The 16175-nt window shown below is 52.3% G+C and overlaps 11 protein-coding genes across 11 annotated transcripts; 7 read left to right on the top strand and 4 right to left on the bottom strand.

Annotated features, from left to right (window-relative positions):
* Positions 1–50: 50 nt before the first annotated feature.
* Positions 51–830, top strand: NCS57_00655600 (RING-type domain-containing protein; the record flags this gene model as incomplete). The annotated part of the gene is made up of 1 exon (XM_053056440.1): positions 51–830. The coding sequence occupies one exon, from the start codon at positions 51–53 to the stop codon at positions 828–830; it is 780 nt and encodes a 259-aa protein (XP_052915395.1).
* A 115-nt stretch (positions 831–945) lies between these two features.
* On the bottom strand, positions 946–1773 carry NCS57_00655500 (Glyoxalase-like-dom domain-containing protein; the record flags this gene model as incomplete). The annotated part of the gene is made up of 1 exon (XM_053056439.1): positions 946–1773. The coding sequence occupies one exon, from the start codon at positions 1771–1773 to the stop codon at positions 946–948; it is 828 nt and encodes a 275-aa protein (XP_052915394.1).
* Positions 1774–2625: 852 nt separating this feature from the next.
* On the top strand, positions 2626–3208 carry NCS57_00655400 (uncharacterized protein; the record flags this gene model as incomplete). The annotated part of the gene is made up of 2 exons (XM_053056438.1): positions 2626–2777; positions 2836–3208. 2 exons carry the CDS (start codon positions 2626–2628, stop codon positions 3206–3208), a joined length of 525 nt encoding a protein of 174 aa, XP_052915393.1.
* A 148-nt stretch (positions 3209–3356) lies between these two features.
* On the top strand, positions 3357–3872 carry NCS57_00655300 (4HBT domain-containing protein; the record flags this gene model as incomplete). The annotated part of the gene is made up of 1 exon (XM_053056437.1): positions 3357–3872. The coding sequence occupies one exon, from the start codon at positions 3357–3359 to the stop codon at positions 3870–3872; it is 516 nt and encodes a 171-aa protein (XP_052915392.1).
* Positions 3873–4002: 130 nt separating this feature from the next.
* Positions 4003–4812, bottom strand: NCS57_00655200 (uncharacterized protein; the record flags this gene model as incomplete). Its single annotated transcript, XM_053056436.1, has 1 exon — positions 4003–4812. One exon carries the CDS (start codon positions 4810–4812, stop codon positions 4003–4005), a length of 810 nt encoding a protein of 269 aa, XP_052915391.1.
* A 319-nt stretch (positions 4813–5131) lies between these two features.
* NCS57_00655100 (uncharacterized protein) lies at positions 5132–7042 on the top strand (the record flags this gene model as incomplete). The annotated part of the gene is made up of 3 exons (XM_053056435.1): positions 5132–5746; positions 5796–6201; positions 6249–7042. 3 exons carry the CDS (start codon positions 5132–5134, stop codon positions 7040–7042), a joined length of 1815 nt encoding a protein of 604 aa, XP_052915390.1.
* Positions 7043–7058: 16 nt separating this feature from the next.
* NCS57_00655000 (Zn(2)-C6 fungal-type domain-containing protein) lies at positions 7059–9373 on the bottom strand (the record flags this gene model as incomplete). Its single annotated transcript, XM_053056434.1, has 3 exons — positions 7059–8024; positions 8072–8989; positions 9260–9373. The coding sequence occupies 3 exons, from the start codon at positions 9371–9373 to the stop codon at positions 7059–7061; spliced, it is 1998 nt and encodes a 665-aa protein (XP_052915389.1).
* Positions 9374–9721: 348 nt separating this feature from the next.
* Positions 9722–10807, top strand: NCS57_00654900 (uncharacterized protein; the record flags this gene model as incomplete). The annotated part of the gene is made up of 1 exon (XM_053056433.1): positions 9722–10807. One exon carries the CDS (start codon positions 9722–9724, stop codon positions 10805–10807), a length of 1086 nt encoding a protein of 361 aa, XP_052915388.1.
* A 445-nt stretch (positions 10808–11252) lies between these two features.
* NCS57_00654800 (Stress-response A/B barrel domain-containing protein) lies at positions 11253–11714 on the top strand (the record flags this gene model as incomplete). The annotated part of the gene is made up of 3 exons (XM_053056432.1): positions 11253–11271; positions 11322–11550; positions 11600–11714. 3 exons carry the CDS (start codon positions 11253–11255, stop codon positions 11712–11714), a joined length of 363 nt encoding a protein of 120 aa, XP_052915387.1.
* An 895-nt stretch (positions 11715–12609) lies between these two features.
* On the bottom strand, positions 12610–13564 carry NCS57_00654700 (BTB domain-containing protein; the record flags this gene model as incomplete). The annotated part of the gene is made up of 3 exons (XM_053056431.1): positions 12610–12722; positions 12770–13205; positions 13268–13564. 3 exons carry the CDS (start codon positions 13562–13564, stop codon positions 12610–12612), a joined length of 846 nt encoding a protein of 281 aa, XP_052915386.1.
* Positions 13565–13911: 347 nt separating this feature from the next.
* Positions 13912–15958, top strand: NCS57_00654600 (uncharacterized protein; the record flags this gene model as incomplete). Its single annotated transcript, XM_053056430.1, has 4 exons — positions 13912–14088; positions 14151–14299; positions 14355–14437; positions 14487–15958. Exons 1-4 carry the CDS (start codon positions 14071–14073, stop codon positions 15956–15958), a joined length of 1722 nt encoding a protein of 573 aa, XP_052915385.1. The 5' UTR covers positions 13912–14070.
* Between the last annotated feature and the right edge of the window lie 217 nt (positions 15959–16175).

Raw genomic sequence — 16175 nt, 5'->3', positions numbered from 1 at the left:
AGTGACAATTCATACCATCAATCTGCTCCGATCCTCCAACGTTGACCGCCATGAATTCTAGATCCCCTTCTCCCACCACGCCCAAGAGCCCCTGTCCAAACTGCTCCAAGACGTGCAAGATCACGTCCATCTACTGGCCAGAGCTAAAGCAGATTCTAGAAAATGACCCCAGCAGGTTTGATGACCTCGATCTAGAATGCCTCTGCTTCGAGCGCATGTCCATCTTTGAGGATGACCACGTCAGAGACCCAGCGATGGGTAGTTACACCCACGGAGCTCACGTCCTCCCCTGCGGTCACATCTTTGGCGAAAAATGCCTCGTACGCATGTGGGAGTATGCGAATGAAGCTGATGGCTGGTTCGCCTGCCCAGCGTGTCGTCAGGCTCTTGGTTATCATCCGCACTGCTACCACGACCTCAACTCCCTTCCCATGCCTCAGTCACTGGAAGAAATCAAGCAATTCCCCTATTTTAGAGACAACGTCCTCATATCAAACAAGTGCGGCGACTGCATCATGATGGACGAGGTCAGGAACCTCAGCTCCATGGCGCAGAACCATCTTCCCCCGATGGACCTCCGCGAGGGTGAGTATCTGGGCGTGTCCATCTGCTCTCCCGATGCCATGTGGGCACCTTCGACGGATCCCTACAAGGCGGACCCTATTGTACGAACGATGCAGCCTTTTGGGGCGTTGAAGGACTTTTGCGAATTTTCGCGGAAGTCGATGTCGGAGAACTGGGAGGGGGTGTGGAGGTCGGTGGACTTTCGGGAGCTGGAGTATCGTCTTCATGTTTTTAGAGTATCGGGATATCCTCGAGTGTATACTTGAGGGAAATAGATAGACGGTGTGTGACCGGGCCATATTGCAATTCATATAATTTTACTGCTTTGTTTCTGTAGATCACCTATTAGCTATGATCCAGTTCCAGTGAAACAACATCCATCTATGCAGCGGCTTCAAAGTCAAGAACCAATCCAGGAAGCAGCTCAATCGACTTGGGGCTCTCCTTCGTGCCCAACAACGTCAACCTAACCTCAGCCTTGTTGCCCCCATTCGAAAGACTAGACAAAGCAACTTGGTTGCTCCCAGGGTTAAGTCCAGCAGGAAGCTCATAAGGCCAGGAGAACACTCCCGCCTCTGAGGCAGCGACTGAGTTGTGAATGGCGTCATAGACTGGCTTATAAGTCGAGATTTCTTTCTCCGGGAGTAGAACTGTAATCCGTGAGAGACCCTTGGCGTGAGAAGGATGCTTGGTGTACTCGTGAGGTCCATCCTCTCCCTTGAACGGCGACCGAAGATGTCTCTCAGTAACATCAACACACCAAAACGGCACCGTAGCGGGGAACACACGTTTCCCCTCAGAATCAAGAGCAACCGAAACAAGACACTTCATAAGAACACCATCCGGCCTGTGTCTCTGCAGCGGAACGAGATCGCTATACGTGACACCCGCAGCAGCATCAGCGACACGCTTCTGAAGCTGCACATAGTCGGCCTCGGAATGCAGCGTATGCGCCCAGTCTGCAATCTTTCCCTCCTCGAGGTTTCCCCAGCGATGAGCGCGTCTCTTTTCTGGGTCTACACCTTCGACAAAGGCGATGAATTCAATGTATGTGCCGTCGGCGAGGTGGATAAGTTTGTTGACGGTGAGCCCGTCGGCGTGAGCCCCGCCGTCGATGACGATGAGGGAGTCTTTGAGTTGGTCGGTGACGGTTTGGAGGGTCTGAAAGGAGACCAGGATGGCGATGTGGTCAAGGATTGGGAGTGCCATTGTTGATGCTTTGTTTTCTTTGTGTTTGAATGAGCGAGTGTCCCTGCCGCTTTGTTGAATGAATGAATGAAGGGTGTTCATGGAAGGGTAGTGCGGGGGTTCGGAGGTGGTTCGGAGGACGCGCATAACAAGCGCCAGAGTCGACATTTACAGGTGATTAGACGCCAATTTGTATTTTATTTGCATATGGCCAATCAATTGTATAGGGGGCATGTTGGAGTTGCTCCACCGACCTTGCTGAACACGCAGACTGTCAGTGGAGGTTCCGATGAAGCAATTGCTGGTGTGTGCCATTGATACTCAATAGCGCATTGAACTGCAAGCTTATATCGCGACACTCATACAATGATACTATTAATCGATAATAGCGAAGATATGAATCGATACTTTATAATTGTACCTGTGGGTAATGGAATCGCAACACACCTTGCTGCAATGGACACCAGCTTATTGCTTCAACCCAACCTCCACGCCAACCATCCAGCTTCCTTCAAAGCGATGGCTTGTTTCATTCGTCGGCTCGCCATTCGCATCAGACCATCGAATCATAACCGACCGTCCAGCCCCTCTAAATAGCCTACCGACTGCCGCTCGGATCGTCGCAGCCTGCACATAAGATTCACCCTTGTGTTGAGTGAGATCTAAGCGCTTACCATCTCCGCGTCTACACCAAAGTCCGTCGCAAATCCGCAGCATCCGGAAAGCGGCACAGTTCATGATTATAAAGCTGTCATCATGGGTTGAAGCGGGGTTGGGATGCTAATTGGGGGCTTGGTATATATGAGTGAGGTTCGCTGGTAGCAGAGCCATGAACTACACTTCTCATCTCACACCTACTTACCCAAAGACACGATGACGTCCCTACACCAACAGACCGTTCCACCGCTGGTCAAGTACCTTAGGAATTTGTCCCATCTCCTCCAAAAAGGTGCCAAGTTCTGCGAGGAAAAGGGCGTCAAGCATGAAGAACTTCTCACCTACCGTCTAATCGCCGACATGCGAGGGTAAATACCAATGGCAATTACACTCTCTCCATGGTATAATCTCTAACACAATTCATAGACTCCCATACCAAGTCCAATCCTGCTCCAACACAGCTAAACACGCCGTCTCCCGCCTCGGCGCCCCCAACATCCCCATCTTCGAAGACACCGAAACAACATTTACAGAGCTGCACGCCCGAATCGACCGGACAATCGAAGTCCTCGAGTCCGTAGACCCAGCCTGCATCAACGGAAAGGAAGAGCAAGAGGTCATCATGGAGACTGGGATGGGAAACTTTCGCTTCACGGGGCAGAGATATGTCTCCGAGTTTGTGCTGCCCAACTTTCACTTTCATCTCACTTCGGCGTATTGTATCATGCGTGCGCAGGGAGTCCCGCTTGGGGCGTTTGATTATCTCAAAGATGTTTTTGAAAAGGTTGAGAAAGAGTGATGGTTGAGGGTGGGATATGATATGCGGGAAAGGGAGGGTATTCTTGAATGGGGGCCGGGAATAGTCCGTGAGAAATTCTCGCCGTCACCTACTTAATGAGAAGAGAAACCACTTAAAGATATCAACAATACAACAACATTGAGTCATCATGTCTTCTGAAACACCCTCCACTCGCATTCAAACACCAGATGTCACCACATCAGAAGTCGAAAGAACAGCCCACGTCCAGCGTCTAATGGACCGCCTCCTCGAAAAGAGCCCGATCTACAACTTCATAATGTCACCCGTCAAACTCATCAGCGCCACGCAAGGAACAGTAACAACTCAAATGGTCTTAAACGCCAACCACGTCAACAGCAGAGGAGGTCTGCACGGCGCCGTGTCGGCGACAATCATCGACTTTGTAACGGGTCTCGCCATCGCGTCTTGGGATCTGAGGGAAACGACGGGGGCGAGCGTTGATATGCACATCAGCTATCTCAGCACGGCAAAGGTTGGGGATACGGTTGAGATTGTGTCTACTGCGGACAAGGTTGGAGGGAGCATGGCTTTTTCGACTATTCGGATCTCCAAGGTTGGGGAGGATGGGAGTTTGACGCCTGTTACTGTTGGGCAGCATACAAAGTATGTGAGGCAGAGCTCAGCGAAGACGGATAAGGCATGATGGGATATTGGCAGAGTTAAAGAGTGCTGAAGGAAACATATGCTTAGAGGCGGCACCAGAGAGCTTAGACATGTCATGGAAGACGGCTAGATGGAGGGCATGAAACATAGATATATATACACCTCACCCCTCAAACTCTCCCAGTCGAACAAGTAATCCCCCCATCAACAACAATCTTCTGCCCCGTAATATACCTCGCCTCTTCAGAAGCAAGAAACAAAACAGCATTCGCAACATCCCACGCATCCCCCATCCTCCCCATCGGCACCTGTCCATTCCTCATCTCGCAAAACGCCTCGTATCCCCCTTCCTGCGGGAACCTATCCGCTAGACTCTTCGTGTAAGGCGTATCCATGAGGCCTGGGACGACGCTGTTGAGACGGATCTTTTTGGGGGCGTATATGACCGCTGTTGCCTTGACGAATTGGAGGATGGCCGCTTTGGCTGTGTTGTATGCGACTTGGGCTTTTCCAATGTATCGGAGTCCTGCGATGGATGAGATACACACGATTGATCCTCCTGTTGGTTGCTTCTCCATAATGGGTAGGACGTGATGGCAGGCGAGGTACACGCTCTTCAAGTTGATGTCCATCTGCGCATCCCAAACCTCCTCTTTCAAACTTGCCGGATCCCCAGGTTGACTCTGTCCAACGCTCGTAACCAGGATATCAATCCGTCCATGCATCTCGAGGCAAGCATCCACGAGCTTCTTCACCGAGGCGTTATCCGTGGCATCGGTAGCCACGACATCGCACCGTCCCCCCTCAGCTTCAATCGTCTCCTTTGTCTTGAAAGTTGAAGCAACAGTCCTGTTTCCTCCAAAGACAACAGCTCCTCTTCTCGCGAGTAACACGGCGCATGCAGCACCAATGCCCCATCCATCGGCACCAGTTTGCCCGAGGCCGACAACAAGAGCGACTTTTCCGTGTAAATCCAACATGACGGAGACGGAAAAGGAAATAACAAGCGAGACACAAAATAATGATTGGCGGCCATCTTTTCAAAGGCGCCGAACGATGCAGTTATAAGCTGTACATGATGGCCATTTTCCATCATTTCCAACGGGTTTCTTGCGTCCTGTCGGAACTTCTCCGTCGGCAGGATTGCGTGATCACCGAGGATGCGGAGCTCCTCCGCCTGCAACTCACGGCGACACTTGCAAGAAACGTCATTTGGGGGGTGTAATACATAAGCCATGATAGGCCAGCTCTTTTACTACTCAAATCCCAATCTACACTTACAACAAAACACACATCAAAATGGCAGACATCAACCCAGACTACGACCTCGACACCCCCATAACCTCAAAGGTAGGCCTCCGCCAGGGCCTCGCCTCATACGGAGACCCTCACTTCTCTCTCTTCCTGCGCAAGGTCTTTATCAAGGCCCTCGGGTACAGCGAAGATGCGCTCTCAAGACCCATCATCGGCATCGTCAACACATACTCGAGCTTCAACCCGTGCCATGCCAATATTCCGCAGCTGATAGACGCCGTCAAGAGGGGCGTGCAGCTTAACGGCGGATTAGCGATTGACTTTCCTACCATCAGTATACATGAGTCTTTCTCGAGCCCGACAAGCATGTATTTGAGAAACTTGATGAGTATGGATACTGAGGAGATGATCAGTGCTCAACCTTGTGATGCCGTCGTGTTGATTGGAGGTTGCGACAAGACCACGCCTGCTCAGTTGATGGGAGGCATCTCAGCAAACAAGCCCATCCTCCATCTTGTCACAGGCCCGATGATGCCAGGAAGCCATCGAGGTGTGAGAATCGGAGCTTGTACCGACTGTCGTAACAACTGGGCAAAGTACAGAGCTGGCGCTATCGATATTGAGGATATTTCAGCTATCAACGATGAGCTGGCACCGACTGTAAGTTCAATCCATCTCAACTCCTGTCCACAAACTCATTGGCTCTCAGGGTGGAACATGTGGTGTCATGGGCACAGCAAGCACCATGGCCTGTATCCTCGTCGGTCTCGGCATGATGCCTTTCGCAGGCGCCACAGCTCCCGCAGTCTCAGCTACTCGTCTCCGCATCGCCGAGGCCACAGGAGGACACGCTGTAGCTGCATGCAAAAATCTCGACCAGCTTCGGCCGCAGACTTTGCTGACGCGTGAGTCGTTTCTCAACGCCATCATTGTTCTTCAGGCTATTGGTGGTTCAACGAACGCTGTCGTGCATCTCATGGCCATCATCGGACGTCATCCAAAGGTGGCTGGCACCATCACTCTGGACACTGTTGACGAGATTGGCCGAAAGACGCCGTTGCTGGTTGATCTGAAGCCCAGTGGCGACAATTACATGACTGATTTCCACAATTCAGGTTTGTCGTTCACATCTCAATAGTTGACCAGAGACTGACATCCCCAGGTGGCATGCTTGCCCTCTTCCATGAGCTCAAGCCTCTTCTCTACCTTGACGCCATGACAGTAACCGGGCGAACGCTTGGTCAAGAAATAGCTCAAAACTCTCTCATCCCCGTACCAAGGGAGCTCAGCGTCATCCAGCCCTTCGACAAGCCCCTCTACCCGAAATCATCACTCGTCGTGTTGAGAGGCAACCTAGCCCCAGGAGGTGCCGTCATGAAAGCCAGTGCCTCTAAGTACAGACGTCTCCTCCAGCATTCTGGCCGAGCGGTCGTCTTTGCCAACTCGGCAGACCTCGCAGAGAGAGTAGACGACCCTGATCTGGAAGTGACGCCAGATAGTGTTCTCGTTCTTCAGAGTATCGGACCCATCGGCAACCCAGGCATGCCAGAAGCTGGAATGATCCCAATCCCCAGAAAGATCGCATCACAGGGAGTATTGGATATGCTCCGTCTATCAGACGGCCGCATGAGTGGTACAGCAGGCGGAACCATCGGTCTTCATATCTCACCAGAATCCGCCAACCCCGACTCAGTGCTGGGAATCATCAGGAACGGCGACCTGATCACCTGCGATGTTGAGAAGAGGATACTCTCAGTTGATCTGTCAGATGAAGAAATCGCCCAGAGAATCCAAGAGAGGAAAAAGACCTTTGCCGCGAGCGAAGGCGCCGCAGCACCGTGGGTGAAGAGAGAAGGAATGAGAGGTTATCGGGGACTGTACATGCGACATGTGAACCAAGCAGAGGCGGGAGCAGACTTTGACTTTTTGACGGCCGATGGGCCGCCTCGATCATGAAAGTTGTTGATGTCCGTTATATGCTTGGGTATGTGGGTATAAAGTCCTGGAAAAGGTCCCGGACTATAGTGTCGACGTTGATGGAATCCGTCGCTTCAAAGTATTCGGCAAATGTATCGTCCATGAGAAAGTCTTCAAATGCGTTTCCACTAAAGGCGTTCATGCTCTCGTTGTTGCTCATTGACAGCGTAGTGTTGGGATAGGAGATGCCAACATCCAAGCCTGCCAATGTGGTTTGCGTAGATGTGATGACGGGCCCTTCTGTCTCGCGAATAGCTCCACGACTGTTTGTAACGCCAAACTGCCCAGTTCTGTCTCGTAGCCATCGAATCGTTGATCTTCCCAGTTCATCCAAGATATCCCGGCTTCGTTTTGCCCCTGACCAATGCTCACCAGTGGCGCTCAGAACACTCAGAGAAATGCTTAGATCTCCCATCAAAACGTCAATCTCAGTATCGCGAGCAATCTCTGGTACCACTTTAATACAGTATAGCAAGGTAATTGTGCTGAGCACCAGGGCATGAAACGTTACCCAACTGTGCACCAATAGATTCTTCTTGTACAAGCTGTCAAACAACTTGATGCTCTCGCGAGCACTCTGGTGGCACTGTACCAAAGCCTCACTGGAAGGCTTGGGTATGGCGGGACTGGGTCTGAGGAGAAGCATTCTCAGACCGTGATAGCGCAGCTGACAGGTCGTTCTCAGATAGAATTCGGATGGCACGTTGGGAGAGACAGGAATCTGGCTTGCCCACTCATCCAACTGACGCAGCATAGATATTTGCCAGTCATTGATGTCGATGACTGGGGGGTATGCGTAACTAGGCGAGTCTCTGATGATGCTGTTGGCAACATACTTGATCTCCGAGTTGAGCTTGGCCGCCTTGAAGAGATGCATCGCAAAGTCCATCTCCTTCTCAGTTTCTGGAAGCCGTGACTGGTTTACGTCGCCAAACTCATTGTCGCTCAACCCTTGAGGCATCTATCCTGGTTAGTCAAGGCCCAGTTTGCCTGTCAGCTTCCACTTACACGAAGTTCGCACGCCTCATCCCTCACACCAATAGGACGGCCCATCATGGTTGCAATAATCCGATCAAAAGAGAAAATGACCCAAAATATGCGGGCGCGCATCTCCTGCTCAAGCAAGGATATCCCAGAGCCAATGTTAATGTTGCGCTGGAGGCCCAGGTCAAGCAGGGCAGCGAGGCAGTGATAGTTGAGGTACCACACATTCAGGCGGACAAAGGGGCTATGAATAGTGAAGATGAGGAGCAGGAGAAGGCACTGAACGCCTTGTAGAGAGTTCTCGAGGTTGAGCTGTTCCAAATGCTGTAGGGCAGACAGACAGTATGATTCTGCTGGGATGCGAGCCCTGAGCCGACCGGATAGTACAGTAGCCCCTATGGCCAGAACCATGAATACTTGAAAGGCAACAACAGGGTCTTTTTCTTCCTGCTCATATGCCTGATCCAACATCTTTAAGAATGTAGGCCGATGAAGGATAGGGTACTGCAGGTGTACCGCGTCAAAGTAGGCATCGCACAACTGCTTCGCCATATCTCGAGCGGGAAGAGGCAGAGGCCCTTGGATCGCCTCAATGAGTTTGGTGGGAAAAGGGGCATCGCGACCTGATCGGCTAAGCCTCTCATCCTGCTTCGAGGCCGAGTTGAGCATCACTCGCGCCAGAAAGTAGCCGCTCGAAGGGCCGATGTATCTTGGGTCTTGGTTCGTCCCCAGAGACACCAGTCCAATCTCATGGGACAGGGCACCAGCCCCTGTAGGCCCAGGAGCCGACCTAACAGGCTGATTATTTGGTTCTGTAATTGTTTCGTTGACTTCCTCCGTATAGTCCTGGGTCTGCAAAGCAGAAGGAGAGTGTAGTATGGTATCTGTGGTATCATCCAGAGCAGCTTCACTCGAGGCTTCTCTAATCTCAGGAGGCGGCTCCTGGGATAAATCAACATCAGGGCATCTTGAGCGTACGATACCCTCTAGCCAAGATATACGGCGCTTCAGAGTCGAAATGTATCTACCTTGACGTTAACATAGGAATAACCACGGCACGCTTGACCTACTCCCTAGGCAGATCCTTCAATCGGGCGCTTTCTCCGTCTGTACAAGCCGCACCAGCATTTCGACAATTTTTACACGACGGCAATTCTCCATCACACTAAATTCATCAGTTCCGTATCCCAGACACTAGAATTTTCGACGTACTCGTATCTTGCGTCGCTGGCAGCGGAGACACGCCATGCGCAGCCTGGGATTTCTCCGTCCCAGCTGATTCCGTCTTCGGGTCCGCGGCCCACTGGAACTGTCGTCTTCCGGCATCTTTGGGAATATATTTGCGGGTGCGTTATTATTGGTGGATGGATGAGTAGCTGCAGGTGCTGTTGTTGAAGAGTAGAAGATGGAGTGGCGAAACTCCGATGGGAGCGGGGAGATGCCGTCAGAGGTTGGGGGCGAGACGGAAAAACGCCGCGTGGTTTAGGTAGAGGATAATCAATTGACCCAGTTCACGATGAAATAAAACCATTCAACGCTCGTTCGATTAAAACAAATACTATTCGTTATTAATTGATTCCATAATTACAATCACTTGTTCAAGACAACTCTCTACCTCTTCCCTGTTTAACCAATCCATCCAACCTCCTCCATCTTCAACTCCTCATCCCCACAATGGCATCTCAACCCCCAGAAGAATCCCTCAAAACCCACGTCGCCGCCTCAGAAGCCCGACGCCTAGTCCAAGACATCCTCAAAGGCAACGGCGTCCCAGAAGAGAATGCCGCCATCATCGCCCGCTGCCTCGTCGCCGCCGACCTCCGCGGCGTCGACACCCACGGCATGAACCGCATCCCCTCGTACATGGAGCGCATCCGCCAGGGCGTACTCAACGCCAGCGCACAGCCTGTCGTGAATCAAGTGACGCCGGCTGTTGCTCAAGTTGACGGAAAGAATGGGTTTGGCTTTGTTGCGGCTTACAAGGGTATGGCTGCTGCTATTGAGTCTGCTCGTGTGTTTGGTATTGGCATGGCTAGTATCAAGCATTCGAATCACTTTGGTATGAGTGCCTGGGTCGTTCAGCAGGCTCTCGACGCAGACATGATGAGTCTTGTATTCACAAACTCGAGTCCTGCTCTGCCTGCCTGGGGCGGCAAGAGTAAGCTCATGGGCGTGTCCCCCATCGCCTGTGGTGCACCAGGCAAAGGCCCAATGGAGAACTTCATCCTCGACATGGCGCCCTCAGTAGCAGCTCGAGGAAAGATCTACAAAGCCAAGCGACGCGGCGAAAAGATTCCATCCGACTGGGCCCTCGACTCCGAAGGACGCCCAACCGATGACCCGGAGGCTGCCCTCGGAGGCGTCATGCTCCCCATGGGAGGACCCAAGGGTTCAGCCCTATCCATAATGATGGACGTCTTCTCAGGCGTTCTCTCCGGCTCAGCCTTTGCCGGACATGTCACAAACCCCTACGACCCATCCAAGCCCGCAGATGTCGGCCACTTTCTAGTCGCCATCAAGCCAGATCTATTCATGAGCTTGGACGAGTTCCGCGAGAGGATGCAGTATCTGTACGAGAGGGTGGTGGGTTCAGAGAAGGCGGCCGGTGTAGAGAGAATCTATTTTCCGGGCGAGATTGAGCAGTTGGCCCAGAAGGAGAGGGAAGAGAATGGGATTCCGCTTGTGCAGGCTGAGATTGATGCTTTGAATGAGGAGGCGAGGAAGGTTTCTGCAGACACTTTGGTCACAATGAAGGATTGATAGTTGATTTAGAGTGAAATCATTGGTTGGAATCATGTATCAATACCAGAAAACTATTCAGGCGTACACCCGTTATTGATCATTGCAATAAATACACTTTTCATATCGCTATGTGACCAGACGAATCTTATGCATGAGGAAGACACCTGGCAGCAAAGAATCCCCTATCCTTGAGAGTGAAAACCAACTACCTATATCTAACAGCTACAGCACTTAGATAATTGGCATATGAGCCATTTCGGAGCTCGTGGTAGGTTCCAGAGGCCGGCGAGTTGTCCCCATAGTGGCCACGGACATTCTCCGTCAGGCAACCCGCGGGTTTGTTCCGCTCAGCCTACACCAACACAAGCGTGCACACTTTAAGAGCTGAAGATCAACCATAGTGAACTTGACTTCCTAATCAACATAACAACAGTAAATCAAAAAATACACATCATCAACAACCATGACTGTGGTTCACATCGGTACCTCCTACGGCCTTATTCCATCACCTCTCACCGCTGACATTGAACAGTCCTCTTCAAATTCCGACCTGATGTCGATGAATCCCATCGAAAGACCTTTGTCAAAGAACTCAAAACACTCAAGGGTCTATCATGCGTCAAGGATCAGCGCTTGGTAGTAGGCGGCCCGTCCATTACAGACCCCATCGCACGGAGCAAAGGCTACCAGATTGCCCTGCTGAGCTTTCACCAAGACCCTGCTGCGTTGGCAGAGTATCAGGCTAGCAGTGAGCACCACAGGTGAGTTGCATCCTACGATGAGAACGGACAGGCATTAACTTGGTGTCAGGGTGACGAGTCAATATCTGTGGCCTTTTGCGGAGGATGTAACACGCTTCGACTTCGAAGTGGACGCTAAGGATGAGGACATGTTTGAAAAGAGGTTTGGTTTCTCTCAGGCATAGAAAATAGATCTTAAATTGCTGTCATAATCCCTCTCTCACACCTCTACGACGTAAGCATCAAACGAGCCACTTCAGGACTCTCGCGCAGTGTGGATCGCCAACGAGCTTAGTCCCTATACTTCTGACGATTCACTCAGATTGAGGAGGTCCCTCTACCCATCACCATGCTCCTTCGAAATACGGAGGGCTTCCGTGTTTCAAGGCGAAGCTCTGCCGCAGACAGCTTGTATAGAGACATCTCGGAAAGCATGCCGAACAGGAGCAGAGAGTAACCGTCCCAGGTACCAATCCGTAGGGAGTCAAGGTCATCAAAAGTTTGGTGCGCATTCACGGGGTATTGCGAGCCCAGTGCCTTACCAGATAGATGGTACTATAAATCGCTGGCAAAGTCAGCTCATCCACTCCTACAAGTCTTTCCACTTCTCTCTGCCAAGGATAAAGGACCACTTGAAACATCAGAGTCCCGTCTTGTCGAAAGAAACTTCGGATCAAGAGATCGTCTGGAATTATTGCGCAGACGAGCCGAGACAGCCATAGCCGGCGTGGCCATGGACGGATCAATCGGTCTGTCGCTTCTAGTCATCGATCGCGCCGAGGCTTGTACGTTCCCGCGTCAAGTACTTCGAGTGTTGATATCGACGGTTTTCAATCGTACACGGCGCGACTGTAGATGAATCAGTAACAGCGCTACCCACTCACAACCTCAGGAGTCAAGCTCCATGACGTCCTTATCTTGAAGCGACCGCATCTGGCAGCCGATGTAAATCCCGAATTATAGTACAGCATTGCGCCCGGTAGATGAAACGAATATCCCAGAAAATCAATCAGACAAAGCAGGAAATGCGCCAGTGGCCTAGTCCCGGCCAGTTCCAACCTCTCAACCCGTCTTCTGCGGTTACTCGGCGCGTGAGCCGCCGCTGCTGTGTCGCGCGCGTTTCCGGCCGCTGCTTGTGGCAGGGTGCATCTTGTCGTTGCGCTCTCTCTTGAGTTTGTCGTCCAAGACACGAGCTGGTGTGTGTTAGCACTGGGCGCGTCTTTTATACAGGAGAGCGTACTGAGAACATCGTATCCGAACTGGGGGTGCTCCAAGCAAAGAGCCTTGAACTCGTCTTCGGCCTCGGCGCGCAGTGTGTGAGAGCGGGTAGCCCAGAAGCTCGCGATGGGTGCGCGAACGGTGGTATCGTCGGTGCTGGTGTAGGCGTAGACGTAGCGGGCATAGGCGATCTCGCCCTTGGCAGTCGAGTTGACGCAGTGGATCTTGGAGCTCGCGAGAGTCTTGAGGCCCAAGACGCCAAACTTCTCGGCGAGTGTGTAAATGCGGGCGTGCTTGAGGAGCTGATCGCCGCTGTTGTCGACCGAGGGGATCGAGGGATCGGACTCGAGGACGCGCTGGCCGGGGAGCTTCTTGGGGAAGTATTCGCCAGTGTAGAGGAACTCGAGGAAGCTTCCGACGGTGTCGATGTCATAGTCTGGGAGCTCGATCTGGCGTGGCTACGGGGTGTCAACGGCCTCAAGTGGCTATAGAACAAGGCGCAAAGAGCTCAAGTACTAACGCTGCCGTCCTCAACAAATCTGTCGCAAATCTCCTTAAAGTAAGGGCTCTGGGCCAAGAGGCCTTGATGCGCCGTGAGAATTGACTGATCGCCTGATCCAATGAGCAAGGTAACGATCGGGCTCATAAGATAGTTGGCAAATGTGACTCTAGGCTCTGCAATTTCGGTATCGGCAAAAGGAAGCTCGCTGCCGTTGGGGTTCTCCTGCTCCTCGCCATCCTGAGTGTTCTGGGTCTCAGTCATATCGACATCGCCAGTCGGCTCAGCCGACTCCTCGTTGTGCTCGTCGGTAGGCATTTTGAGCCGAGTGATCGTCAATCTTTAAAAAAGGAAAGTCTTGAGCAATTGGAACCAGAAACGAGCGTAAGTCGGCGCGCGCGTTGGAATCAGTCGCAACACTGACGAAAGCTGCCTGATGGGCGCATGTGTGTACTCTGCGAGTCGAGAGGTGGGAGCTCTAGAGGTGCCGAAGAGACACGCTAGTCCGAAAGCAGAAGCCAGCTTGGTAGTGGGTCCGGGGTGAGAGTTGAAGTTGATGCCTCGTGCGCAAGGCATCAATAGAAGAGTCAGCTACCCTATACCTTCACATCGAACTGGAGCCGCTATCGGTGTGCCCCGCCCCCACCAATCTCTTGGAGTCACCTCTGACCAAACCAACGCTGGACCTTCAATTGGCCGTCAATTGGCATGGAGACAAAGAAAAAGTAGCAAACTCCAAGCCAACCCATCACTTTCTTTGTCCCTGGCCTACCTCCCCTCCTTTTCTAGACGCCACCTCTTGCCATTGTCTTGATCTCCTTAAGATGTATGGTGCAGCGCAGGTAACTATAGCCATTCCAATTATCCTCAATTCACCATGGACAGTAGACTCATTGATCGTCAGCTCGAGATACGGCCTTCTGCCGATGAAGCTCGCGATGCATTCAACCAGGCCTGGTCCGACACGAACCGTCCTACTCTCCTCCCCGTCTGCGCCTCCACCCCCGCCGACCTCCTGACTCCTTCTGCCGTGTACCTGAAGCTCTCGTCAGGGTAAATGCTCTCTGTTCCAGCTTAGACCGCTCGACCTGTGACTCACGACTTATAGAGCGACGGCCGAATACTCATTTCTCCTGGAGAGCGCAACTGGCAGTACTGAGACTGTTGGACGGTATAGCTTCATCGGCGCCAGTAGGCTCCCCTGTGTTCCCCCAAGTGAAGCAGTGTCTAAGTCCTTCAGACCCCCGAAAAGTCTTGACGACCGGCGACGGCTACGATCATGTTGGCGACCCTCTCCGAGCCCTCGAGGCCGAACTCTCTAAAGACCGAGTCCTCGATATCCCCTCCCTACGACTTCCCAAGCTTTCCGGCGGTGCCGTGGGTTACGTCTCGTACGACTGCATCAAGTACTTTGAGCCCAAGACCGAACGACCGCTTAAGGACAACCTCAAGATCCCCGAGGCTCTATTCATGTTGTTCGACACCATTATTGCCCTAGATCACTTCCGCTCGACTTTGACTATCGTCACCCACATGAAACTTCCCGAGAATCCCTCGGATGATCTCCAGCCCGCCTACGATGAGGCCTGCGCTACGCTGCGAAAGACTCTCGACATCATCTACCAGCCTGACACTCCACTTCCCACCCAGACATTGGGTCCTCAATCAGACTCAGAGCTACAGTATTCGTCAAATGTTGGCCGAAAGGGCTACGAGACGTTTGTCACGGAGCTCAAGAAGTATATTGTCAAGGGAGACATTATCCAGGCTGTGCCGTCACAGAGGTTTTCTCGCAGCACCAAGCTTCACCCTTTCAACATTTACAGGACCCTTCGCACCCTGAACCCTTCACCTTATGTGTTTTTCCTTTCATGCGCCGACTTTCACATTGTCGGTGCTTCGCCCGAGTGTCTTATGAAGACTGACGGATATGCCCCTCTCCCTTCGGACTCTCGGTTTGGCTACACCACCGCCGAGGCTCGCTCACGGCCTCGCATCGTTAACCATGCTATTGCTGGCACCATTCACCGTGGAAAGAATGCCGCCGAGGATGATGAGCTTGCGGCTCAGCTTCAGGCTTCTAAGAAGGACCGCGCTGAGCACGTCATGCTTGTCGATCTCGCTCGTAACGACGTGAACCGAGTCTGCCACCCTACCACGGTCAAGGTCGACCGATTGATGAGAATCGATCGATTCTCTCACGTTCAGCACTTGACCTCTGAGGTCTCAGGCGTGTTGCGCCCCGAGTGCACACGCTGGGACGCCCTTCGATCCATCTTCCCTGCTGGAACCGTATCAGGCGCCCCCAAGATCCGAGCCATGGAGCTGATCTACGACTTGGAGCAGGAGAAGCGAGGAATCTACGCAGGCGCCGCCGGCTGGTTCGGCTACGACGTGGTAAGAGTGGACGACAACAGCAAGCCCGAGGACAAGATCTTTATGGATGAGGGACCCATGGACACCTGCATCGCCATCCGCACCATGCTCGTCAAGGACGGCGTTGCGTACATGCAGGCGGGTGGCGGCATCGTCTATGACAGCGACCCGACGGATGAGTGGATGGAGACGATGAACAAGTTGTCGGCCAACCTTCGCTGCGTGGAGCTGTCGGAGAAGTACTTTGGTGAGGGCGTGAGCACCAAGACGGTGGAGGAGATTATTGCCGAGGAGAGGAGGAAAGGGGAGGAGGAGGTCAAGGCGGCTGAAAACTGAGTGTACATGTTGTAATGATGTACATGCTGCAAGTGAGTGGTAGATAGAATGAATAGTAGAAATTCATTGTATATCCATGAGTGTCGAGTGTTTGCCAACATGTTCACTGAATATGGTGCCTGTTTATATGGTCGCTGCTTTGTTCGGACGACATTAACCATGTCTTTGTCTCGTGAACGGTTCTTTCTATATGGTTCATTTTCTAGTACTCGATAAT

This window comes from Fusarium keratoplasticum, chromosome 4 (genome assembly GCF_025433545.1).
Source record: "Fusarium keratoplasticum isolate Fu6.1 chromosome 4, whole genome shotgun sequence".
NCBI classification, from domain to species: Eukaryota; Fungi; Ascomycota; class Sordariomycetes; order Hypocreales; family Nectriaceae; genus Fusarium; species Fusarium keratoplasticum.
This window is presented reverse-complemented; position numbering and strand designations above follow the sequence as displayed.